Below are 24,691 nucleotides of genomic sequence, written 5' to 3'. Positions count from 1 at the left end.
TGAGAGGAGCCAGGCAGGCAAAAGGCAGCAGTAGCACGCACGGCAATAATTTATTCATTGCATGCAAGAGAGAAAGATATTTGGATTAATGTGGAGAAAAGGGGCACGTAGGAGTTGCCCACAGAATATTGCTGTGGAGATTTGAAAGCAACTTTTGATGTAAAAAGAAAGAGATGGGCACGTTATTGAATCAAGTGTTTCTAATGAATCCTTCACTTTTTAATCTTTTGCAACTGGCTAGGACTTCAACTTGACTGTTACAAATGCCTTTTTTTTTTTTTTGGAAATGTTATTTACACCCCCAATTTTTTATGCATATGTTAAATGGATCATAGTAGCAAAGTTATATAGACATAAAATTGGCTCAATCTTTACTTATATGATGTGGAAATATCTAAAATAGAGATATAAAGAGATAAGATAACGATAGATTTAGAAAAATTAGCAACTAAGAGCGGCCTATAACTTTTAAAATTAGAGGTTTTTGTAGTGTTCTTTTTTTTTTTTTCCTATTAAAATGTGTCACCAAGTCAATTGATTTAATGAAAATCTTTTAGGGGTGCATTTGGTAGGTGGGTTTCTACTAAGGAATGGGTTTCAAAATTAGTGATAGTAATACTTATTGTTTGGTAAATGTTAATCATGGAAATCTTTTGGAGGTGCATTTGGTGAGTGGGTTTCTACTAAGGAATGGGTTTCAAAGTTAGTGATCCTTATACTTATCGTTTGGCAAATGTGAATCTGAATGAGTTAATGGATGTATGATAGGTCCATTCTATGAGTTTTTGTTTTGTGATTAATTACTCTTTTTAGTAGGAAGTCAATATTTATTTATCTGTAGAATTGATATTTATAGTTAAAAATAAACAAGTTACAAAATATTAGAAGAAATTGAGAGAGTGAGAAAAATTTACAAGAAAAAAGAGTAGGAGAAAGAAAAAAAATGTGAAACCTACACTTCAATTTTAGTTATCATAAACTAATTAATTAATGATGTTAACAATGATAGTGATGGTGATTGATGAACTTTTATCAAACGGCCCGTTAGTGTATAATTTGGAGGAATTGGATGTTCTGAGAGGCTTGGATGTGGAGGGAACTTTCCTACACCAGTAAATAAATAAACAAATAAATAAATGATTCACTCGTGGCGCAAATTGCAAGGAGATCTTGATTATGGTTCTTGTTCTTTTTCATTGTTGCCAAAGATTCACATGGAAAGCCTTTGGAATAGTTTTGTACGATTAAGTGCAATAGTGTTGCCCTTAATAGTTATGGGGAAAATAATAGGAACACAAAGCGAAAAGTAATGATCGATGATATTTGATTTTTTTAAAGCAAATTTTATTTACATATTGCTGGAAATTGTCCAGCGAGATTTGATTTACATATCTGAAAATATGAAAAATTTCACAATTGTCTTTTAATAGATAAATAATTACAACTTCCTTCTGTGTATGTTGCAATCGTCGAATCTGCTAATCAACGGTTTTAAACTTCAGTGACGATGATCAAATTTGTTGAAATGGATTCAAAATTTTAAAAAATTTTAGATTTGACAATCAGATCCAAAATAAATTTAAATCTAACAATAAAATAAGAAATAACACAAAATCTCCTTAGGTATCCCTAGGAGAACAAAAAATTTTTGCTAGAAATCCCTAGAAAAAACATAAAACTTTCATTAAGAAAATTTAGAAGAGATTTTATTAGAAAAACAAAACAAACGAAATTCTTGCAAGGGAAACCATGAAAGAAGGCTTTTTAATAAAGAAGAAAAAGTAGAGAGAAGTTGGAAAAGAAGAGAGGAAGCAACTTTATATCGATATTTAACATTTGTGGACTAGTTATTCAACAAAATTTCTTCAATTTGTATTTTTTTTTTCAAATAGCAACGGCTATCCTAACCTACTCCTATTCTTACTCTAACCTATATTGGGGGAGAGATTCAACGGAAACTGAACCATCATCGATTCAGACGAGTGCACTGCACACCTGTATGAATTTAGAAGAAGTCACGTATAGTAACAGGGGTTAAACCCTTGACTTTCTATTCCACCGAGACTTTTAAAGTTTTTGGTGGTTGTCAACTGTCCAAAGTGCCGTTGGTTAAATTTCTTCAATTTGTAGCTGTCAAATGAATCTCCAAGAAAATCTATCTTTGAAAATGCTGTCTCATTCAATTAGCAAATCCCCTGTATCAGATTGAAAAAGTGTCTTCAAAAAGGAGATTTGATTGGGTTATTATGCTGGAACAGTACTCGTCCGGTCTTTCTTAAGATCATGGCAGGTTTGAACATTCCCATATCGTTCCTACACCAGTATGCCTGACTCTTCCAATGGGATTTGGGGACCCTCAAAGCTCAAACACCAATTTTCCCTTTCCTTCTTAACAGTTTCCAGTGCCAATGGGGTCCATAGCCAGGGCCAAGAAAAGCTGTCACAAAAATCGTACTCTTCCCAATGACTTTAAATTTTTTGTTTTACGAAATAGATTTTCTTTTCTTTTTGGATTTTGACTTTTATAGATGCAAAAATTTGTAAACCAACGATTGATTTTACTCTTTCAAGCAGCCTTTCGATTTTCATAACCATTACGAGATCTGCAATTACTTCGTACGTAATTATAGTGTACTTTTATTTGCAGTAATCATACATTATTGGAAACATAACACCAAGTCCATCCCAAACTCTTTTTTTTTTCTTTTAACTTTTTAAAGCAAAAAACGAACGAAGCAGAAGAGAGGAAGATTTTATACCCGAAACCTAAAACTTAATATAGGTATAGTAACGTCACGTTGCTTCTATGTTTTGTTCCAATATCAATTAAATTGGAAGCACCAATATTTATGTTCGTGTATGCCCTTCTATGTGTTCATAAACAAACATCAGCAAATATCAGCTTATAACAAGACATTGGCTAAACATCATAATTGTCTACTACCATAAAACTTATTCTTCTTTCTACCATAAATTTACAACAGCTTTTCTCTCCGTTTCCTCTCACTGACTAAAACCTCTATTCCTGTCTCCATAAAATCATATCAATACGTATAGCTATGTGGAACGTACTAACACCAAAAGGGCAAAATGATGATAAACATCTATCTGGAATCCCACTGAAAGGACATCATAACTGACCTAAGAAATTTTATCTTGATTTTTGAACACAGAATTACATTGTTGATGATGGCCAATTTAGTTGAAAAGTTAATTGGCCTAATGATTACTGGCATTTGTTTTTGTTTCTTTTGATTGATAAGTCTTGCTTGTAATTATGTAATAATCTTTACTTCTCTACCGGCTTGTTACAAGCAAAAAGGAAAACCACAAAGAGCTTCCCAATTTGCGAGGTTAGACTCGGCAAAGGAATCGGCAATATGTTGTACTTGTGTTATACGATGAAAATACCCGCGCAAAAGTTAATTTTTCTTTTCACTACTGTATTATGAGAACAAAACATAGGGATAATTTTAGAAACCTCCGTTGAGGTTTTTGATAATTTCATCTAGTTTTGTTGAGATTTCAAAAATTATACACACCTCCTTTTAAGTTATCATTTTGGTAGCAAAGCTATTTCGTGGTCAAAATTTTGAATAAATAATCCAAAATGTCCTCATGAAATTGTGAAATTCAAAAAAATTTTAGGGATTAAAGTGTCCCATTTTATAAGTTCAGGGACTTAAGTGGGAGGTATTTATAAGTTTAGGGACTTAAGTGTCCAATTTTGAAGTTTAGGGACTTAAGTAGATAATCGTCCAAAGTTTGGGGGGACAAAGTGGAATTAACCCTTTCTGAAATTATCTCCAAAACATATATTGCATAATCCCTTCATGTTCTAAACCCTACTAGTTATCATTAGAGGGAAAACCAGACCAATTACTAACTATTACTAACTATAAAGTGTGTGTTTAGCAAGATTGTAGAAGTGACAAACCATAAATGATTTGATTTCTATTTTAGTAAAAGGTAACTTACAAATGCCACTATTCATAGAACTTGTTAGCATTTAACATATTTTCTTTGTTACAATGCAGGCTCTGTTTGAATTAGTTGTTTTTTGAGTTGTTTTTCAAAAACTGTACTGTAGTTGTGTATATGTAAAACTTTTACTGTAAATGTTTTTTGAATTGTTTTTAGAGGTATTTTTAAAATATATTTTTGAATATTTTTATAATTTATAATTTTTTTGGGATATTTTTTTTAAAATTTTACGCGACCCACCACTATCCCCTCCATTTTCCTCCTCGTCTCTCCTTTATCTTCCTCTCCTCATCCCCTCTATTTCCTCCCCCTCCTCCTCCTCCCTCTTTCCTCTCCCTTCTCCCTTCTCCCCTCTCCCCTCCTTTCCCCCAACCCCAAACCCCTCTCCCGCTCGCGGGTGGTGGCTGCGACTTTAGCCACCACTCTAACCATGACCGTCTTGGTCTCGGCTTCTGGTCGTGATCAGATTTGATCGTGACTAGGAAGTTTGCGGTCAGTCGAGGGGAAGGAAATTAGGGGCGGGGGAAGGGAAAGAAGAAAGGAAGAAGGAGAAGGAGAGAGAGGAGGAGGAAAAAAGGAGAAGTAGGAGGAGAAAGGGAGAAAAGATGGGGAGAGAGTCGTGAGTGTCGAAGTGGTGACGGTAAGGTGGTGGCCATGGTAGTGGAGAGTGATGGGTAGTTATATATTTTTTTATATATTTGGAGTTATTTTTGATATATTGTATGGACATGATATTTTTGGAGTTATTTTTATTTGTGTATTACTGTAGCATTGTAGATGAAAAAATTATTTTTCAAAAAAGTCTGAAGCCAAACAGAGCCAGACAAGCACCACGTAATGATCTCGATCAAGTCATATTCTAATATCAGAATGGTTCGGACTTACTAGGATTTTCCTTGGGACAATATAGGTCGAATCGTCAATATAACAATGTACTTTTGTCACAAATTCAAACACTTGCCATCGTCAACAACGAGCATCAAAGCATCTTAATAAGCTAGCATACATTCATGAGAATCAAATGCTACTGTCTATTTTGCCCTTCAACATGTTGTCAGTTCTCAGCTAATTTTAGGTGCATGGGGAAAAGTGGAAACACCTGTTTGATGAGCTACCGCTCTATCCGCTTTGACAAAGACAAAATCGATATCTGTCCATTTCACAGAATTTCTAGTTCTCTACCTAGTAGCGTGTGCAGAGCATTGAATACCTTTCCATCCGTCGCAGATAATCCAAGGACGAAATGTTGCTTCTACTGTTCTACATAAAAACCAGCACTGAGTTCACCACAAAAAGCCAAAAATTGCACACCTTTGAAATCCTGTTGATTCCTGGATTTAGCTATGGACTATAGGTAGGTATGCTCGAATAGTAATTGTTGTTTGTTAAAGTGAACGATACTTTGTCTTCACGTGTTGCTAACAACTTAACAAAAAGAAGAAAAAGAAGGAAGAATTTGTAGGTGTCATATACCTTTAGAATCTACCAAAAGTCTGTTAACTTGCTTGGTAAAAAAAATATACCTTTAGAATCTAATTGAGATTCCACATATTAACATAGGACGGGAAGAATTAGTCTTAATTAAGAAGTCCATCAAGTTTGACTATAACTTCTTTAAAGGGTTACCATGCATTAATTCTCAAACTTGGGATGAAGGTGAAAGTGATCTATCATGTCCTAGTTCATGTTCTCTGGTGTGGACAAGATTTTTTTCCTTTACGAGGATACAAAAAACTAAGTCAAAATTTACCACTACTAAACGGTTGCTGATTTACTTAAACAAATGTAGTTAAACTTTCTAGGACCGTGGGAACCAAAGACCATATGAATGGGAGCATGTCGCAAATCAGTATCATGACCACACTTGGCCCGAAAATGATTTGGTATTTAGAATATGTGCACGACGTAATTTATCGACGGTGCACAACTTTTTACGAAATATGCATGACATGCACAGCCAGTAAACAAAATCCCAGACTCGTAATATTCAAATTTCCACTCGTATTGAAAAGTGAGACTAACACAGCAGCGCTTCTTTAACAACTCTTTAAGAAAAACTAGTACTGTATGTAGTAGTAAAATTTGTTGAAAAGGGTCACAACAGGAATTCAATTCGAGGTTGGAGGGCACTTGGACGGCCAGAAAGTGTCCTCTGGAAGAAGGACAACCCTAAAGAAGCGCGCGCAAAAACCCGAAAGGCTCGAAAACAGTAAATTATTGAAGAGTCACTAATCACTACTGTATATACTGAGACGCACACCCTGCTGCAGCAGCAGCGAGCCAAGCCTACGAGTGTTTAACACTTTTCAGCAGTATCAAGTTTTAACAGCGGGAGGCTGAGAGGGAATGAGAAAAGAGAGAAAGCGATGAGAGAGAGGGAGAGAGGAGATGAAAACAAGAATAAAAATAAAAGAAGCCTCGTGATACCCTTCTGTTTAAAAAGTTATTTTGGAATTTTCAGTTGCCTTTTTATGGAGGATGATCCTCTTGCTCATCGAGTAGATTTGCCTCGTCCTTGTTCGCTGCAAAAACCAAGTGAAATATCAGCTGCGTTCTGCTGCATCCACTCTTGGTCTTGGGGATCTAACTAAAGTCTTGTTTGTTTTTTTGTATGATTCATTAATAGGGTTAGATAATTGTGATCTCATTTATTTTGCAACCTATTAAAGAATAGCGAATTAATTCACTATTGCTGTTGCATAAAGCTACTTTCTTTTTTCTATAAGATGCACAGTGTTGATTATTTTGTCCAAAACAGCTCCCAGGTGCATGATTATCATCCTGGAAAGAATTTAAGAATCTTGACTCTCTTAATGTGGGGGAATGCCGGATCCTCACCTAATTCTTATTTGTGGACCAAACAAGCCCTATAGAGATATGTATCTGTACGAATCCATTAATCATCAAGGGGCCAGCCAAGCCACTGTTGGGATCGTCCTCTCCAGTTCTGCTTTCTAAACAGGTCATCCATTGTTCCATTTTTGGGTCCAATAGTGTCCTCAACGCCCATTAGAACATCCATGGTTCCAGCTTGACAATTTTGGCCAGATTTTATCTTATAAGTTCTATCAGCTTGGTAAAGATACGAAGCAACTGCAGAGATTTGAATTATTTTAACCTGGCCGATGAGGGGTCCAGGAATTAGACGTCCAGCATTCGTAACTTACTGAATGTGAGTTTGCCCAACTTCATGTTAGTTGAAGTAAAAAAAAAAATAAAACTTTATGTGAGTTATTATTCCATTGTTTGAGGGTAAGTTAGTTGTTGTGTTAATCACGTGATTAGTTATAATTTAGTTTGTATTGATCTACTATTATAGGTGGTTAGTTGTGCTCTTATAAAAAAAATATTTTGACTTGATAGAGAGTTAGACTTGTTATACTTATTATTTTCTGATTTTTTTTTGAGTTTGATTCTCACGTATTCTTTTTTTTACCCTAACTTATTAAATTTTTTATTGTTTTAATGAATAATTAATTTAACCTATTAACTGGAAACTTTTTCTACTAATTTTCTATAAAGACATAAACTTTCGTGAAATTACGATGCCCAACAAATTTTCTTTTAATTTCTATTGATGTTCTATGAAGCTTGCTTGCTTGTTCCAAAGGATACATCCATTAGCATTAATTCAAACTATTTCTTACTGACCATCCATGATAACCATGCAAGCAAAAAATATTTGAGAAAAAATTACAATTGAAACACACTCATTATTATTATTTAGTTTGTACCAACTGTGGATGTTTTAATTGAACGCTGACAAAGTATTGACTATGAGTCCATCATTAATTTATCAAATGCCTAGATTAGATTAGTGATTAGCTATTAATTGGTGCATCTTTACAAGGAGGTCTTGATTTTTAATAAGTATTACATAGATAATGGCAGAAGTTTTGATGGCAAACATTTAAATCCACTATTGGCAAATTTTTTTTTTGTGTGTGTATATATATTTCTATATGTATACATATGCCTATGTACGTATGTGCATACATATGATTAAAAATCTTAAATTTTGATTTTATTGGCATGATAGAGTTTATATATCTTGCCTTTTCTTTTAATACCTTTTTTTCCCCTTCTAACACCTAAAAATGTCTAAATTTAGCCAAAATATAGAAAATTGAAAATTTAACTAGAACTGCACTCTTATGAGCACCGTCCCCTAACTGCCCTATGCCGTACAGGTACTCTCCTCTCCACTGTTGAACCTTCTGTGATTCTAAATATTTCTCTTTCTCCCTATAAATACCCCTATCCTTCCCTTCTTTCCCTCCCTTCTCCATTCCATCTTCCCTCTTCTCTCCTGTTTCTCTCTCTCTCACACACACACACACCAACACAGCTTCTCTTAAAACTTCACCACTCCACACTGCATATTTACCTCCACCATAAAGAACCGCACACAAACACTATAAGGGGCGAGGCAGAAAGGAATTTGCTTGTGGGCTCACTCTTTTTTCACTAAATCCAACAATGTCAGCTTGCAGAGATGATGATCCGCGTATCCGTTCCATTCAATCCAAAATCCGGGTCGTACCCAACTTTCCCAAACCAGGTAAACCTGTGTATTGTAAATTTATAATTGTGTCCAACAATTCTTTTTGGGCAAAATATGCATAAAGTTCAGATTTTTAGAGGCGATTTTGAGCATATTAACGTTGGCGTTTTTGCAGGGATAATGTTTCAAGACATAACTACACTTTTACTTGATCCCAAAGCCTTCAAAGATACCATAGACTTGTTTGTGGATCGCTACAAAGGCAAAAGCATTTCTGTTGTAGCTGGTATATACTCTCAACTACGGGACCCTTCATTTTTTTTCCTTTCACTTTGCATATTACACTGTGGGGCCTTTCCACATATGGGAATTTTGTTTGGCTCTTATTTTCACTTCTCTAGTTGAAAAGGTTGAATTTTTCGGTTTTTTCAGCACAGAAAGGCTTGAGCTTTGTTACCACTCAAGTTTGTGATGAGTTTTTGTACTTGGTGACTGGCAATGTAGGCAGTAATTACCGGTTTTAATTTTTGGGGTATTTTGGGGAGTTGACTATCATTTGGGTTCCTCTTTATCTATTCTTTTTGGGGTTGAGAAGGGGGAGGGGGTCTGCTATTGATTTCTTTCTGAGAAGAAATAAATATGAATGGGTGAGAGTGTTCCCATGGGAGGCATGTGCTCAGTCATCTTACTATTTGGATTTTGGGGTTTAATGGTGGTGTTGGTTGGTGATGGATGCCCACATTGTGGAAATGAGGATAGGGCCCCACTGTATTGATGATTTTCCCCTGTAATTTTGTTATTTGTCTCAGTTGGTAGTAAGACGGTTCACTAAATTACTGTTAGATGAGTAATTCTGGACCTCAAGTACTTACCTTTTCTTTTTTGGTTTTGGGGGTGTACAATAGAAATGCTGTGATACATGATGACAGTATGACACCTGAGTGGCAATGAGGTTTTTATGGTGAATGATGACCATCAATTATTGATGGATAGATTGTTGATGGAGGTCCAGACTCCACTATAATGGGTAGTTTCTTTGTCCTTTTCAGTGCCATTGGTGAATGCTCTCTGTCGGCTCTGTTATGTCATGCTATGTTTCTTGAACCCTTATCGAGGTTTAAGACTGTCAATGAGTAGTTCATTTCCTATTTCGAAGTCCCTTTTTCCTTTTCCTTTTTTCAGTATTCCCCACTGGTATCTATTTTCAATATTCATCTAGATTATCAGTCCATGTTTTGATTCTGTAAATCATGGATCATTATCTTTTTAGATATCTAAAGTCATTTGACAATTTTAAAAAGTGACTTCCATAAGCTTTTGCAATATGGTCTATTTCTGATTGTTAAGTGCTTGAAGGATGGAATTATGATATGTCTTTTTCTTATTTGTTTAGTGCTTTTTTCTGTTATGCTGCCCATTATGGTTAATAAAGAGTTCCTTCTGCATATGATTGCAGTTCTCTAGAGTACTGTCACACCTTCTAAAAGTTCATAGGATTTTCCCTTTATGAAACTTTTCAATTGCAGGGGCCTAGTTACACCTTATGCCTGAAAAGATGAACCAGCAAAGTTTGGCTACAATATTTATTTACTTCTTATTTTGTCCTGATGTGTATCCGGGTTAATTCCTTTAAATCTCGGTGCATATGGACATTCTTGTCCTTTTGTGCCTATATAACTGGGAGTGGTTTAGCTGTTAGGAGAATTTTGTCACTGTGTGGTTCCATGTGACTAAAGTATGCTTGTATTCTGATTATATAAGCACTAGCCTCATTACTCTAATTGCTGTTTTGGTTGACATCATAGTATCCTATAAAGCAAATCCCTTGTACTTGTGAGGGATTTGATTAATCAGTATTCTTTCAACAGAAAAGAGCATTATTTCACCAGCAAGAAAAGGGTGGGCCATGATAAAGTTTGTTAGTTGGTCAAATGATGGTGCTGATTACTGTTTTTTGGTCTGATATCAATTATGAGCCTAAGGCGTCTTCCTATTTTCTTGATATATCTTTTAGTTCTATTCTTTTTTCGTCTCTTACATATGCCAAAAATAGACAACTCGGAAAACGTCAAAATGAAGTAGACTGTGTTTATGTAATCTACATCCAAGTGGGTTTAAGCTTTTCATAGTGTTTAAAGCAAAAATCTATGCGTTTCTTTTGAATTTTCCCCTCGTTGCTACTGTCAGGTGCCTTGGTCTTCTAAACTGTATGAGGTAGTGTTCATTTATGTTTTTAGCTGGTATGATGATGTACTCCCGTAAATTAGCACTAACCATGCTATAGTGTTATTCATCATAAATGCCCTCTTATCCTTTTTCCCCTTCATACTCCAACCGCAGACAACCTACAATCCCCAACGAGACTTAAAATAAAGTAGCTGCAAAACTCTTCAGGGATGCAGTCGAATAGATGGGCAAATCGCACATTTTTGTTGTGGATGTTATATGGAAAATGTGCTAGGAGATTGTTAAGCAGTTCATCTTGCACTTTTGCCTGAAACGTCACTCATTTTTACATTCCTCTGTCCCGAATAATAACCCCCCCCCCCTCTCTCCAAAAAAAAAAAGTCAGGCTGGATTGTGAATATCTGCCTTGCAAAGTGTGCATTGCTCTGGAGATAAATAAGGAATCATGTATCAAAACAAAGCCATATCAGAGTGCATAAAATGACGACTAGCATTTTGTGTTGCTTCTGCTGTCCCCAGGAATAGAAGCTCGTGGCTTTATATTTGGTCCTCCTATAGCATTGGCAATAGGGGCAAAATTTGTTCCCTTGAGAAAACGAAAAAAACTGCCAGGTAAGTTTTTCCTACTTTATGACTTCTCTCTATCAATAAAAGCTTCGTTCTTTGCGTAGAAAAAGTTGTTGCTAATATAATGCATAGTTTGTTTTAGTAGTTGTCTGGTTGCAAATTGGGTCTTTCTTGGATGCATCTATTTGTCTATCTATGCTTAGGTAATTTCACCAGTATCTCTTTCTTTGCTTCAAATCTATTTGTATGGCCACTAGAATTAATTGGCCGGCTGATCCAACAAGTTTTTGGCATATTTCAGAATGTGATTTAGTATAATTTTATTGACTTTTTTTTTCCCCTTTGGGTGAGATCATGGTTACTCCACTTATCAATACTCTTCTAGTGCTTTAGGTTCTTTAGTCTTAATGAGGTGACAAAACTGTGGAGAACTAGCTATTCAACAGTGATGCTTTTCAAGGACATGGTAAAACATAGTTTTTCAATGTAGAAACATTGCTTTAAAAGGACAATAAGCCAAGAGAAAGGCAGAAATGGAATGGTTTGATGGAAGTTTACCCTTTCTGGATTTTTATGGTGCCTGCTACTTAAGTTGTTGAACTCTGTTGTCTGATTTGAAACAAGTCTTAGAATCTTATCTTTCTTCTGATCATATGGGTTAGTGATGCCATTAAGGATAATATGGAAGCTATTATCAAGTTAATACGTGGAAGTGAACGGTTTTGAATGCATATACACAGATGCCATAGATCTGGTGAATTTTCTTTACTCATTGTATATACTATAAGATGCAACTATCATACGTATAGCGTAAGGCCTGCCTGCTTTGAATTCAATTGCTGTCCCCTGGTTAATACTTACTACTGAAATAGGTTTAGGCGTCTAAGTATTGCAGTCAAACCAAGAGTATTTATCCTTCAATTTGCTTCAGTGACATATGTTGAGATTTTTTTTCCCAAATCTTATCATGTACACATATCAGAATTTGTTCCCCTAAGATCAAGATCATCAGAAGCCAGAAATTCTATTGATAGTCAATCTGCATCTTGTCTAGTGTTCTGTGATCTTAAATTTTAAAATTTAGATTTACCGTTGATTTATATATGGTTTGTATTTCAAACATTTGGTTACAGGTAAAGTCTACAGAGAAGAATATGACTTAGAATATGGAAGTGATTGTATCGAGATGCACGTTGGAGCTGTAGACCCTGGAGAACGTGCTTTGGTAGTTGATGATCTGATAGCTACTGGTGGCACCCTGCGCGCAGCTATGAATTTATTGGGTACTTGTTTGTTATCCATTAATTACACTATTTACTAATGCCATTTTACATATGGAAAAACAGTACAACTTACATAAACAACTAGATTCATCTTACAAGATGTCGAGATTCCTAAACAATGAGAACTTAAATGATTGTCAGTGACATTTAGGAAATTTGAAACACTTTTCTCTGAATATCCAAGAGTCAGCATCTTAATTGCGAAGCACTAATCTAATGCAACTTAGACTGGTTATAGTGGATCTCAATTTGACATGAGGAGCTTGTTTGTCTCTTAAACAACATTCTAACATGTGGTGAAAATAAGTTCGAATTGAAGCCATTGAACAACAAGGTTGCAGCAAGTGCATTTGTTCAAACACATCCAGATAATGCACCTTCTTTTTTCTAGTCTGTCATATCTCAAATTGATGCAGTCTTGGTAAAACCCTCCAGAATACACAAAAAAGGTTATTGTTTTCAACTTAAAAATGCCAGAAATAACATTGTCTTCTCCTTGCTACTCTTATTGGAGTCAAGCTGATATAGGTAGCTAGAAGTGACTTGTCCAGCCTAGTAGTCGTGAGGTTAAAAAGGATTGTTGATATGATACTTGTATTATTTGGTGTAGGGTTATCTTTGTATTGGATATCATAGTCATAATTCAGCAGGACACTGTTCAAAGTATTGCTTTTGTGCCAGTGGTTTAGTTGCTTAAATTTCTGAAAACCAATACCCTTTAGTATTATGCATTCTGCATCACCACATGAATTAGAATTGATATTCCTCATTTGACTTGAGATTGTTTATTTTCAGAACGTGCTGAAGCTGAAGTTGTTGAATGTGCTTGTGTGATTGAAATACCGGATCTAAAGGTTTGTCTTTGGCTTTCATATATACTCCCCTTGTTTCCTTCTGGTGTGGTCAACACTTGTACTTGTCCTAGGAATCTTAGAAATTTGATGCCTCTTTGCTGATCTCCTTTTCTGGATGAATAAGTTAAATCATCAGACTTATTTCCCCCCAAACTTGGTATAGCGGTCTCATATGGTTGCCTTTGGCGTTCTATCTGCTTAGTGGCACTATGAATTGGTCTAATGCAAACGTTGAGTTTTTGCTTCTGACAAAGTCTCGTGTCCCTGTTACTCACGTAATATCAACAGCATGCCTGTCCACTGCATTTCCATTGGCAAAGGTGTTCCTAAGAAATTTTCGAAGATCTAAGTATAAAATGATGGGTGGTCAACTACTTTCACATGACATTGCTATTTGAGTCCAGTTACAAATTTGATCTCAATAACAGACGAATTGCTTTTAAGATTGGTAAGCTACTATATACTGCATTTTGACTGGTGTTGGTAAATGCGAACCTTTCCATGACATTGCTGCGAGACCTGAGAGACTACTTTTAGCTTTCAGTAAATAGGAGAATTTGTGTTGCCATCCAACGAATTCATGACTGCTATTGATCCTGTGTTATTATTCATTCCTTGGATGATGCAGGGGCGGGATCGATTGAACGGGAAGCCATTGTATGTTCTTGTGGAGTCTCAGTAGTTTGTGCAGCATGAAGAAAATTGTACATTAGAGGGCTCTCTCTCTTGGTAGAAATTTTCCCCAGATCTTCCTCCATTACGTGGTTACTACATATTGAAACATTTCAGAATTTAGTTGCTTCATTTTCCAGCTTAGCTCTGGGAATTGAATCATGTAAAATGCCTGGCTTAGAAATATGCTCCACGAGACTTGTCATCCTCCCCACGCGGATAATCGATATATCTAGGATACTCCAAATATTGATGATGCCTTCACATAATTGTTAACAATCCCTTCATTCTTTTTCTAATCAAAATCAAGCTAACCCTGAAAGCAATAGATGAATTAAAAGACTTATCTAGGAGTGGCAAGCAAATTCTGCCGGATTTCTGGAACTTTTACTTTTGGCTGTTGTCCAATAAAATGGGATTCGGTGGCTAACATAACATGCTAAAACTTACATTGCTGATGACATGATTTTGAGTTCAACATTCTGTATAATCACATCAAGCATCATACAGAAAGTCAAATGCTGTGATGTGTTTAAACAGCAGTCTGGCAAGCATAAGCACAAAAGATGGTGACAATTCGCGAGCCACAGCCCTTTTAATGTCCTTTTACAGCTGCGGCAGTCGCGCCTTGCTTTGCCCTGTAATTGGAGAGAAATTGGGTCAAAGGTCCTAGAATATCTGTATATGAACTATAATAACCTGTACCAAGTACCAACAACGGAACGGTTATAAGAGGATGACGTTTCCAGTTAATGCAAGGCAAAGACTTCCCTGCTCACTTTTTGGTCAAAACAGTTCCGGTCTTCAATTGGATCCCAAGATTATGATTTTTCAGACCAACAACCTAGTCAAGATATTTCAGTTTACTACGTTGACTAGAATTTTGAGGAGGAATATTTTTAATCTACTAGTTTTAAAAAAAAAAAAATTATGCACTGACCGTGTATAAAAAACTCGCTCTTTATTTAATGTGTTTAGATTTTATTTTAAAATAATAGAAGTGGAGTATTTTGAGAATTTACTTCTTGATTTTCCAAAAAAAAATTATCGCTAGAACAAAAGAGGTTGGGCAAAGAAAAGAAGAATAGAGAAAAATAGAAATAAGGACAAAATTGAAACTTTTAACATTTTTTAATGGTAAAACTGGTGTGGCATAAATTTGGGGAAGGGGGGGGGGGGGGGATGGAGTGTAAAAAAAATAACGTTAAGAAAGAAAGTGCAAATGATACTAAATGTGGTGCCTTTGGCCCTTAAGTTTATTTAGAAAGTTTACCATTATATCGGTTACTATCATCTTATTGATCTTTTTTCCGTTTTTGTAAATGAGAGGTTTTGAACTCAATACTTCTTACTTACAATCCCCCCTCCTCCCATTCTGCTGATCTTAAGTACTTGATTTTGTATGAATTAGAAATGAAAAGTTAGATACACCAAAACATGGAGAAGACAATCAAAAAGCCAATATATGTTATAAGTATGTTCTTGACACGTTCTGCACTCTTTCGAGCCATATATAATAATCAGGTCGACTTGAAAATGGTATGAATACAATGATGAACTTTCTAAATTTAATAGCTCAAATGTTTGAGTGCATATCTACGCAATGTACAGTATTTGATGGATCCACCACCTTAACATACATGTGCAATAACTGTGTTCGGTTGGAAGTAAACTCCGAAGCTCTAATTCCACACCTTGAAAAAGCATTGCATCGCATTTCTTCAGCCTGTCTTTTGTTGCTAGTCCAGTTTCGGGTTTTCTCTTTCTTTCTTTTTTCCACGGGGAAACTTTCATTGTTTAGATAAAACTTCCATTCCAGTGACAATTTCGTCCAAGACCACACTGAGTTGTTGAAATAGACAGCAGTAAAACGAGTTTCTAATCACTTGGTAAATTATTTCCATTTTTAATAACTCAATAATATTGTGTGAAGAAAATGGAAGTTGAACTTTCTCTCTTTTTTTTTTTTTAAAAAAAAAAAGATAGTTTGACAAAAGAAGATGAAGGTTTATGCACCGCTTTGAAAGTTGAAACTTTAGAACGAAAGTGACACTAAAAAGAGTAGCTTAGAGGTTACTTCCAAGAGATGCCAAATTTATTGCAACAGAATTAAGTTTCAACCTTTTGGGCTAGTAATTGATACTTCAACAAATTGTTTGGTGAGATAGTTTCCCAAATTCTACCACGTCAAAAGAGCCTGTTAGTGTACTGAGGTGGTTGAGCACAATGAATATATCAAACTAAAAAACCCTCTGTCTTTCTAAACTATAGGATCAAGTGTTCAACCATATAAAATTATACCCTTTTTTTTCCTTTGAAGAAACAAATCTTTTTAGCAGGAGAGGGGTGGAGAAGAAGAATGAGAAGATTAATGGGGATGACCACAATCTGTCCATGCAGGAGATTACTTGTTTCACAATCATACGAAACGAAAGCCCCTGGCTATTAGTCTATTAGACTATATTCATTATTTGTGCAAATGACATTCATATATGGTGGTAATTCATCATCATAAATGCAGATTATTTTTCCCCCCCAGAAGATGAACCTCAACAGTTACGATCTTACTACTACTATGAACTATCAATGCGCACGTTTCAGTTCTATTAAACGTTAATGGATTGATCAGAGACTCTCTATGTTTCTTTGTTTTTTTTTTTTTCCCTTAAAGAAATGTATGTTTTTATAGTCTTTTCAACTACATCAGGTTGAAAAAGTAAAGGTATGGTTCAATTATTCCAAATCGAATTAATTTCCTCCAAAAGTTACGTACCATATGAATGAAGGATCAAAATGGAGAGTCTTGAATTTGATAAAAAGGCATTCAACTTCGGCCAATGTCATCATAACATTTAGTCATGGGGTGTTGGCATTAGGGACTGTAAGTTCATGGGACGTGTCTAATTGACAAGTAAAGATGAAAGGTTTTGGACAAAGCAAAGCTGGCAAAAGTGGGGTGGGATGTCAAAACTTTAAAACAAAAAATTTGGGGTGCAGAAGAAGCTTATGATCCACACGGAAAAAGCAAAGCAATTAGTTCAACTTAAAGGTTTAGCTCTTTAGCAAGAAGCAATGTCAAATATATATCATGAGAATTACTCCGCTTTAAACAACTCTGATTATGATGGTGTTCCTGAAAAAAGATCAGATGTCTATTTCTTCTGAATCATCTTCTTACACCCCTTTTTCCTTTTTTTTTTTTTTTTTTTTCTAAATTTTAAGAGGAGCTGAAAATTCTGGGGTGTATGTAATGTACTCCTCTTTCTTTTCCTTCAAACCATTCTTGCTTTTCTCTTTTTTTGGCTGCCCTGTACTAACAAATTAATGTACATTTATGTTATATCAACGCCATGCAGCTGGATTGGATAACCACTATCATATTAGGTATTAACATGGTGACAAGACCAGACATGAGGAAGCAAAGTTCTTTCGAATATCAGCAACAGCTGTTGTACATGAGAATCGGTACAATTAATAATTTACATTTATGGAGGAGAAATTGCAAATTCAACGAACCGCTAAAATTAATATGATCATTTTCCACACTTTTATTACCTACTTACTCGTATTTGACGAAAAGGAAAACAGTTCATGAAGGGCTCTCAACAAAACAAAAAACTTTTTTTTTAAAATTTTTTTTTATATCCCTTTTGTTTGTGTGACAAATAATCAAACTTTGAATCATACCTTATGATGAGGTCGAAACAAATGGTGGGCCTATCTCAAATATAAAAATGTCAGATTTAGGCAATCAAACTTGTGATCAACTTTTGATGGTAATGTTCCAACTGCAGATCATGACTTCCATGGTAGATTAGTTCAATTTTCAAGCACATAAGGCCCTAATTTCATTTATTATCGAGACACGATGCTGAAGAAAACTTTTAACAACCTCATTTTTTTCCAATAATTACATGTCCAAAAATTGCAGCGGAAAAAATAGGGCAAACAAAGGGGAACGGGGATTAAGAAAAAAAAAGAGGTTAAAACAGAAAATTTCCAAATATATAAGAAACAAACAACTAAATTGGACGTGAAAATTGCAAAAGTGGTCTTACTTCTTTCTCGTGTTATTTTACAATTTGTAGATGATAAGAAAACAGGGCAATACCGCACGTGAATCAAAAACGAGCAACTCGCCGTTATCCCCACTCACCGACTCATACCCACCTCGCCCTTCCACCAACGAGTCAAATCCGAGTTGCTTACAAATCCGACCAGCTATGACCCGGCAGACCAGCATTGCCCTCCTACCCCTCCCACCGCCGGCGCTCTCATGGGCCCCACCACTCCCCGAAAAGGTGCATATCGCCGCACCTTTCACGCCGCTGAAAGCCCACGCGCAACCACCAGCATCATACGCGCCGCTGCTACTTGTGGGTCCCAAGCAATAAAACCTCATCACCTCGTTCCCGTCCGCAACACACCGAGCGTGATCTTCACCGCCACCATTCACGCCCAGCCCACCAGCAGCATCCGCTCTGGACTTCGCTACTTCCCTATACTCCTCAAAACGGGTCACCGTCCGGGGCAAATTCTGGACCTTGAACACCATCTCGATCCGACCCGAAAATGCCTTGGGCGACCAACTTGTGTGGAAGATAATCTCCACCACATTACGGGAGGGATGGCCCTCAGGAAGCTCAGTCAAAGCGGGGAAGAACGACTCAGCGGAGCGTGAGATTCGGGAACTACTAGGACGACCCCTCGTGGCAGGTTGGTGTGAAACGGGTTCGGGCTTTCTTGGAAGCGATCTTTTTGCATCTTTAGCCGGTGGGGTTTGTGGTGGCTGCGGTGATTCCGCCGGTGGGGACTTTAGCTTTCTGGGTTTTGCTTGTTTAGTCATTTCCACCACGTCCTTCAGACTTTGAACGCTATTTCTGCAGCCGCCGGAGTTGGGAATGAGATGGTGGTGGTTCTTGGGGTTCGAATGGGGGGTAGTGGTGGTGGTTAGGACCTTGTGTTTGTGGTGGACGACGTCGTCTACTGCTCTTGACTTGCATTGTAACGACTTCATCCACGCCGTGGCCATCCAAGGCTAGAATAAAATGAGATGTCCCCCTTCAGGCTTTCAAAAAATCTCTTTCTCTAGTTAAACTCTACTGATAAAACTGCACATTCATACATGCAAATCATGTAATGATGTTCATGTAAGTTTTTTTTTCTCTTTCAGAAGAAGAATAATTCAGGAGAGCCAAGTGGGGAGGAAGGGGTTAATAGTAGAGTATTAGGTTTTGAGCTGGAAGGAATGGAATGGAAGAGACATCGCGGGATTTAATATGGGAGGGAGGATCAGAAAGTATTAGTAGTATGGCATGTGTGGGGGAAAGAAAAAAAAAAAAAATTTCTTGGGGGAGGTGAAATGACATAAATGGCCTTGGAGTGGGTGGGAATAGTATGCCCATGTGGACTTCTAGTACGTGTAAGAGAAACAATTGAAATCATGAGAGAACAAAATTCATTAATTGACTGTAGGAAGCCATACAAGAGTTCATCAATGGCTCTGCACAGGGAGAAAGAGAAAGGAGATTAGAAGATTTTTGATGAGACAAATGTTTTTGGTCCTACCGTCTGGTGCGTATCATGATATTGGTACATCAATAGAACCAGAGGGATCATCAAAATATACATATATATATATATATATATGTATATTTATACGAGGAGTAATCTCACTTGTGTAAGATTGGCATTGTTTGACCATAATTGATTATTGTGGATCAAGTCTCCGGATTTACCTTTTTGTTCAAGGAATAGTGCACAACGGTTGATAGAACTTTAAGGTTGTTAAAATGGTCGATTTGAAGAGAATAATTTTATGGAATATGTTTCGGGTTTAATTAATAATGTGTCTAGTATCAAATAAGAAGATGTTTGTTTAACTTGTTGGTAAATCAATATCTATCTCAAATAAGAAAATATTTTATATAAATTTTATAAATTCAACGATGATAGTGTATACACTGTTAGTATATGAAAGATTTACTATTTTAGCATTGCTCGCATTCATGCTCAAGTTACAGCTTATTCTTTTCCATATCGTTTTTGCTAACAACACGCAATCAATCTTTTAGAAGTTCCACAAAAAAATTTTTTTTTTCTCAAACTCCTGCATTTAAGTAATATATATGTCCTCCTACCTAATTAGTTATTAGATATAAATTTAGTCTTCAATCCTACTTGATGAAATTTCCCACTCAAACTGCCCCTAATCAAGAATGCTGAAGGCAGGCTGAGAAAATTAAAATGATTTGACTGAGAGTATAGTACTTTTTTGTCATATTCCCGAAATCGTCATCATGCTTGCCTAAAGAATAGAAACCAAGGTCTTAGTGGGTCATGAAGAATATCCTTAATGATAAATTAAATCCTCACGCTCCAAAGACTAAATTTTAGTTAATGGTTGTTGATTGAAACTGATGGCCATAAATCCCCATCCAGACAAAATAGCATTCTGGGCTCTATTATTTTTTTTTTGGGTTAATTTTGTGCTCTCTATTCATTGGCTAAGCCTCCAAACCAATTAAGCTTATCTTGAAGTATATACTTTTTTGAGTAACATTTTATGTTGCGTATTTGTTTTGGCAACTAATGAGTCATTCTTCTATAATCCTTGTTTGGACAGCCATTTTCCAAAGAAAAATTGTTACGTTTTCTGTGAACACATTTTCTAATTATCTTTTTAACTCACATATATTAAATCGCTACAGTAATTTTTCTATAAAAAATCTAGAAAAATGCAACCCAAACAGACTAATTTCGTATTTGTATTGTTTCTGTATCAATCAACTAGAAGAAATTATATATAGTTGGGACTTTTGGTTCGAGTAGTTCTTTTTTTTTTTTTTTTTAATAAAAAAAACCGTCAATTATATCTGACGAGTGAACTTAATTACCCCTTTTATTAATAATATTAAACAAAGCACAGTGAAACGGAAAATAGACATTGGACCTTACCTCCTTACATTATGGAACTCACCTACCTTCTGCCATACCTGAATCATCTAATTCCTACCCAATCAACATTACAAATGCCCTTAATAGACTTAGGCAAATCCGCAAAAAAGATTGAAACAAAATGAACTGCGAACCTAAACTTCCCATTCTAAAGGTTCCGGCAGTAAACATGACAAGCTGCATGCTGTCTGATTTGATTAAACTTTGCCTTGGAAACAAAGACAGAAGAAAGAAAATTAAGGTGAGAGACGAATGCCATATATACTCGAGAGCCTTACAAGTGTATTGGGACCTTTGGTCGACAATCTATTTATGCAAATTATTGCCATCTGCTGCCTAATTTGGTTAAACTTTGCCTTGGAAACAAAGACAGAAGAAAGAACATTAAGGCGAGAGACGAATGGCATACAAGTGTATCGGGGGTCCCCCGAGCCTATTGGTCTTTAATTATTTGTTCATAAGATAATAAAAAGTTGTTAAGACTTGAAAGAAAATTAGGGCAAGAGTACAAGTTTGGACCATTTCAGATGTATGCCCATATCCTCCCATAAACTTTTTTAAGTACATTATCCCTCAACCAGCCTACAAATTATTCACAAGGTAGAAATGGCATTGTACTTGCAAAATTTTAGTCTCATTTTTTTTGGCTTCAAGTTTACTAGTATTATTTATAAACTGAAAAGAGAATTTAAAAAAATTTGGAAACTGTTATATACAAGACGTTAATGTTTTCAATAAGGTTAAAAGTGCATTTAAAGTCCGTCAAAATTGCTGCTGCTTGAAGCAGTTTTATATTCTTTGAAACGTCAGGCGCAAAATCACATGAGTAGCCTATTCCTCTGCATTTAATTAATGCGTGCCAAGTATTGACTTTGAGATCATCGAAATTACTGCATCAAATTAATAAGCAGAAAAAAAAGACTTTGTTTTTTTTTTTTTTTTTTTTTTTTTAAAAAAGAACGAGTTTAGGACAGTTGTTCATTTCTTATCAGCCACATTTTCTCAAACAAATGGATAAAAGATCTATAGGGACATTAAAACTTCCCTAAGTTTGGTTGGTGGACGCATATTCAAGTCACATTGGTATGGCAATGAAGTCTAGTTCGTTCTAACAAACCTTTAAATGCCATGTTTCCTTTCCTTAACCCAAAAGCAACACATTCTGCTTGCTCCAGGAACCTTTGTGAGGTTTGAAACCAGCAGCCAAAAATCCTACAACGTATTCTTCATACAAGCACTTTTCACTGGTTTGATTGATTTCTAAATGTTTCTCGCAAAAGAATCTTGTAATAAAGGCTTTTGTTGCCTTTCGGCTTTTACCAAGATCTTGCGTGCAAGAGTCTTTAATTTCTTGGCCAGTTCTTTCTTCTGGAGTTGGACCACGACCCCATACCCATAGGGCTCTCTTGTTGCCACCCCTTTCGTTTTTTCATCTTCTAAGTCCCAATCCTAACTTGTTCCACCTGCAACAATCACACGAGAGTGCCTTTATGGCCTCAGAAATAAATTAATTGAAATTGGTTCATGCAAAACTCCTGTGAGTTGTAAGCGTCGTGGTCAGTCAAATCAAAATGGAATCAACAATTATTTTTGGTTGTCTAAGGTTAGAAGCATTTGGACCCGTATAGTATTAAACATGTACGCACGAGAGGGTATCATACTCGTCCTTGACTGCAGAAGCCGTAGAGAAAGAGTAAGTACAAAAGCCATAAATGGTTGTAAACTTTGGCCATATATGCATGTAAAAGATGGGCAGTTCTGGCATTTTCATGGGGCTGGGAATTGTCCCTTATCTTTTTCTTTTGGACCAAAAAGAATTGAGAGTGTGTGCACATGATCGCAGCACGGTTACCAAATAATCGACCTTCAAAAAGGTGACGGAGGAATCAGGGTGGAATCTTACATGGGAGTTTGAAATGAAACAGGTGGGAGAATACAGAATAGAAGAATAGAAGAATGAGAATGGAAGCTGGCTAAAGAGCATCCAACCAAAAATATATTTTTTTTTTTAAAAAAAAACCACTGAAATTTAAACTATTACTTTTACTAGCACAACAGGTAGTAAAAGGACATCTTTTTCTGCAATTTTTAAAGTTTAATCTCATCTTGGTAAGAGGGTAGACCTCTAACTACCACCAACACTCAAGGTGAAATGTCCTAAATCGCAAATTAAGTTTGGTGTTTACTATTCATTATTGGGACAAAACCCTTTATTTTCGGACTAAGGAGACAACCTTGAGATGTGAAACGCCTATCAAGCTCTAAACCATTTTTTTTTTTTGAACTTTCATCAAAATTCAAATACTACCATCGAACAGCTAACAAAGCACTGAATTAAGCATCATTCCTTACTCCTTAGGGCTAGATAGCATAAAAATTCGTGATTAATATAGGCTGTGGAGACTCTTTTCATTAAGGCATTTGAGAAATTCAAATTCGTTGGGGGCCTTAGGGATACTATCATCTGGCAGTTGGGTCTCAATCCACATTAAGCTTAACAATTTTTTTTTTTTTTTAAAAAAGGCCATTTGGATAGCTTCTTTAATTTCTACAAAAATTTTTAAAGTATTCTTTTGACATATTTTTTAAATATCTTTTATCTCAAATATATCATATTATTATAGTAAAATTTTCTATAAAAACTCCCAAAAACTACAATCCAAATACGTCCTAAATTTGTTATGTGGAAATAATCCATATGAACAATTATTTTTGAAGCATGACAAAATGATCAATTAGAATGAAAAAAATTATTCCTGGATAAATTGTTTTTTAAAAAATTAGAATGGCAACCATTTAGGACCACATCTCAGACATTAAATATTTAGAATTTTGAACCCTTTCGAACACTTATCAGAGAAAGAGCTCTAGTAGCATTTGCTTTGGATAATTACATCACTTGCTTCTTCATCTTCTTCTATGACTTGGCTCATCACAAAATTTGTGCTGTAAAAATGAGAATAAGTGTTTACTGTTTAGTTGGTGAAGGTGGGCCGAGGAATTTTGCCAGCCTTTGGCCTCACGCCTGCAGAATATATCGGAGTCCCGGGAATGGTGTTAAAATGTATCTTGGCGTGCTCCATTTTTCGACCTCCCACATTCATACTTTTCACCTTTTCTAGCCTTTCATTTCACCTCTTTTGGTATTGCTCAAATGTCTGAATCCTATACCAACAACCAATGCGTCTCCAAACATGTTTTTAGAAGCCCCAGAACTCGGCTGGGGGAACTCAAATTATGGGCATGTCCTAGTGTAGGGTAAAGGAGTTCTGCAACAACTATCACTTGCATGTACTGCTACGTATTCCCCCAAAAAAAAAAAAAAAGTTGAAAACAGTTCTTTTTGGCTTTGCGGAATATCCCTTTGAAAGTGAAAAGTGACTGAGTATACTATATTTAATTTCTAATACACCAGTAACCGAAGAAGTAGTTTATCCAAGAAAAATGATTTGGCACACTGTCACCTTAAAAAAAAAAAAGTTGTCAGCTGAAGTTTGAGCCTGCAACCTCCATTCGAGTTGTAATTAAGGTGCAGGCTGTACAAGCGCAGCAATATTTGAAAATTAATCGCAGGCCATTAGTCGATCTTTTAACTTTTTCGAATAAAACACGTTACCTTATCTAATTGAATTATTTGATGAAATCTAATTGGATCGAGATTACCTTTAAGGATGCCGCATTGG

At 35.9% G+C, this 24,691-nt stretch overlaps 2 protein-coding genes across 2 annotated transcripts; one reads left to right on the top strand and one right to left on the bottom strand.

Moving 5' to 3' along the window:
- Positions 1-8,261: 8,261 nt before the first annotated feature.
- Positions 8,262-14,320, top strand: LOC113704173 (adenine phosphoribosyltransferase 4). Its single transcript, XM_027225889.2, has 6 exons — positions 8,262-8,545; positions 8,664-8,774; positions 11,195-11,287; positions 12,376-12,525; positions 13,321-13,379; positions 14,008-14,320. Exons 1-6 carry the CDS (start codon positions 8,464-8,466, stop codon positions 14,059-14,061), a joined length of 549 nt encoding a protein of 182 aa, XP_027081690.1. The 5' UTR covers positions 8,262-8,463; the 3' UTR covers positions 14,062-14,320.
- Positions 14,321-18,078: 3,758 nt separating this feature from the next.
- On the bottom strand, positions 18,079-19,324 carry LOC140012494 (uncharacterized). Its single transcript, XM_072060585.1, has one exon. It carries the CDS (start codon positions 19,081-19,083, stop codon positions 18,127-18,129), a length of 957 nt encoding a protein of 318 aa, XP_071916686.1. The 5' UTR covers positions 19,084-19,324; the 3' UTR covers positions 18,079-18,126.
- Between the last annotated feature and the right edge of the window lie 5,367 nt (positions 19,325-24,691).

This window comes from Coffea arabica, chromosome 8e (genome assembly GCF_036785885.1).
Source record: "Coffea arabica cultivar ET-39 chromosome 8e, Coffea Arabica ET-39 HiFi, whole genome shotgun sequence".
NCBI lineage: Eukaryota > Viridiplantae > Streptophyta > Magnoliopsida > Gentianales > Rubiaceae > Coffea > Coffea arabica.
This window is presented reverse-complemented; position numbering and strand designations above follow the sequence as displayed.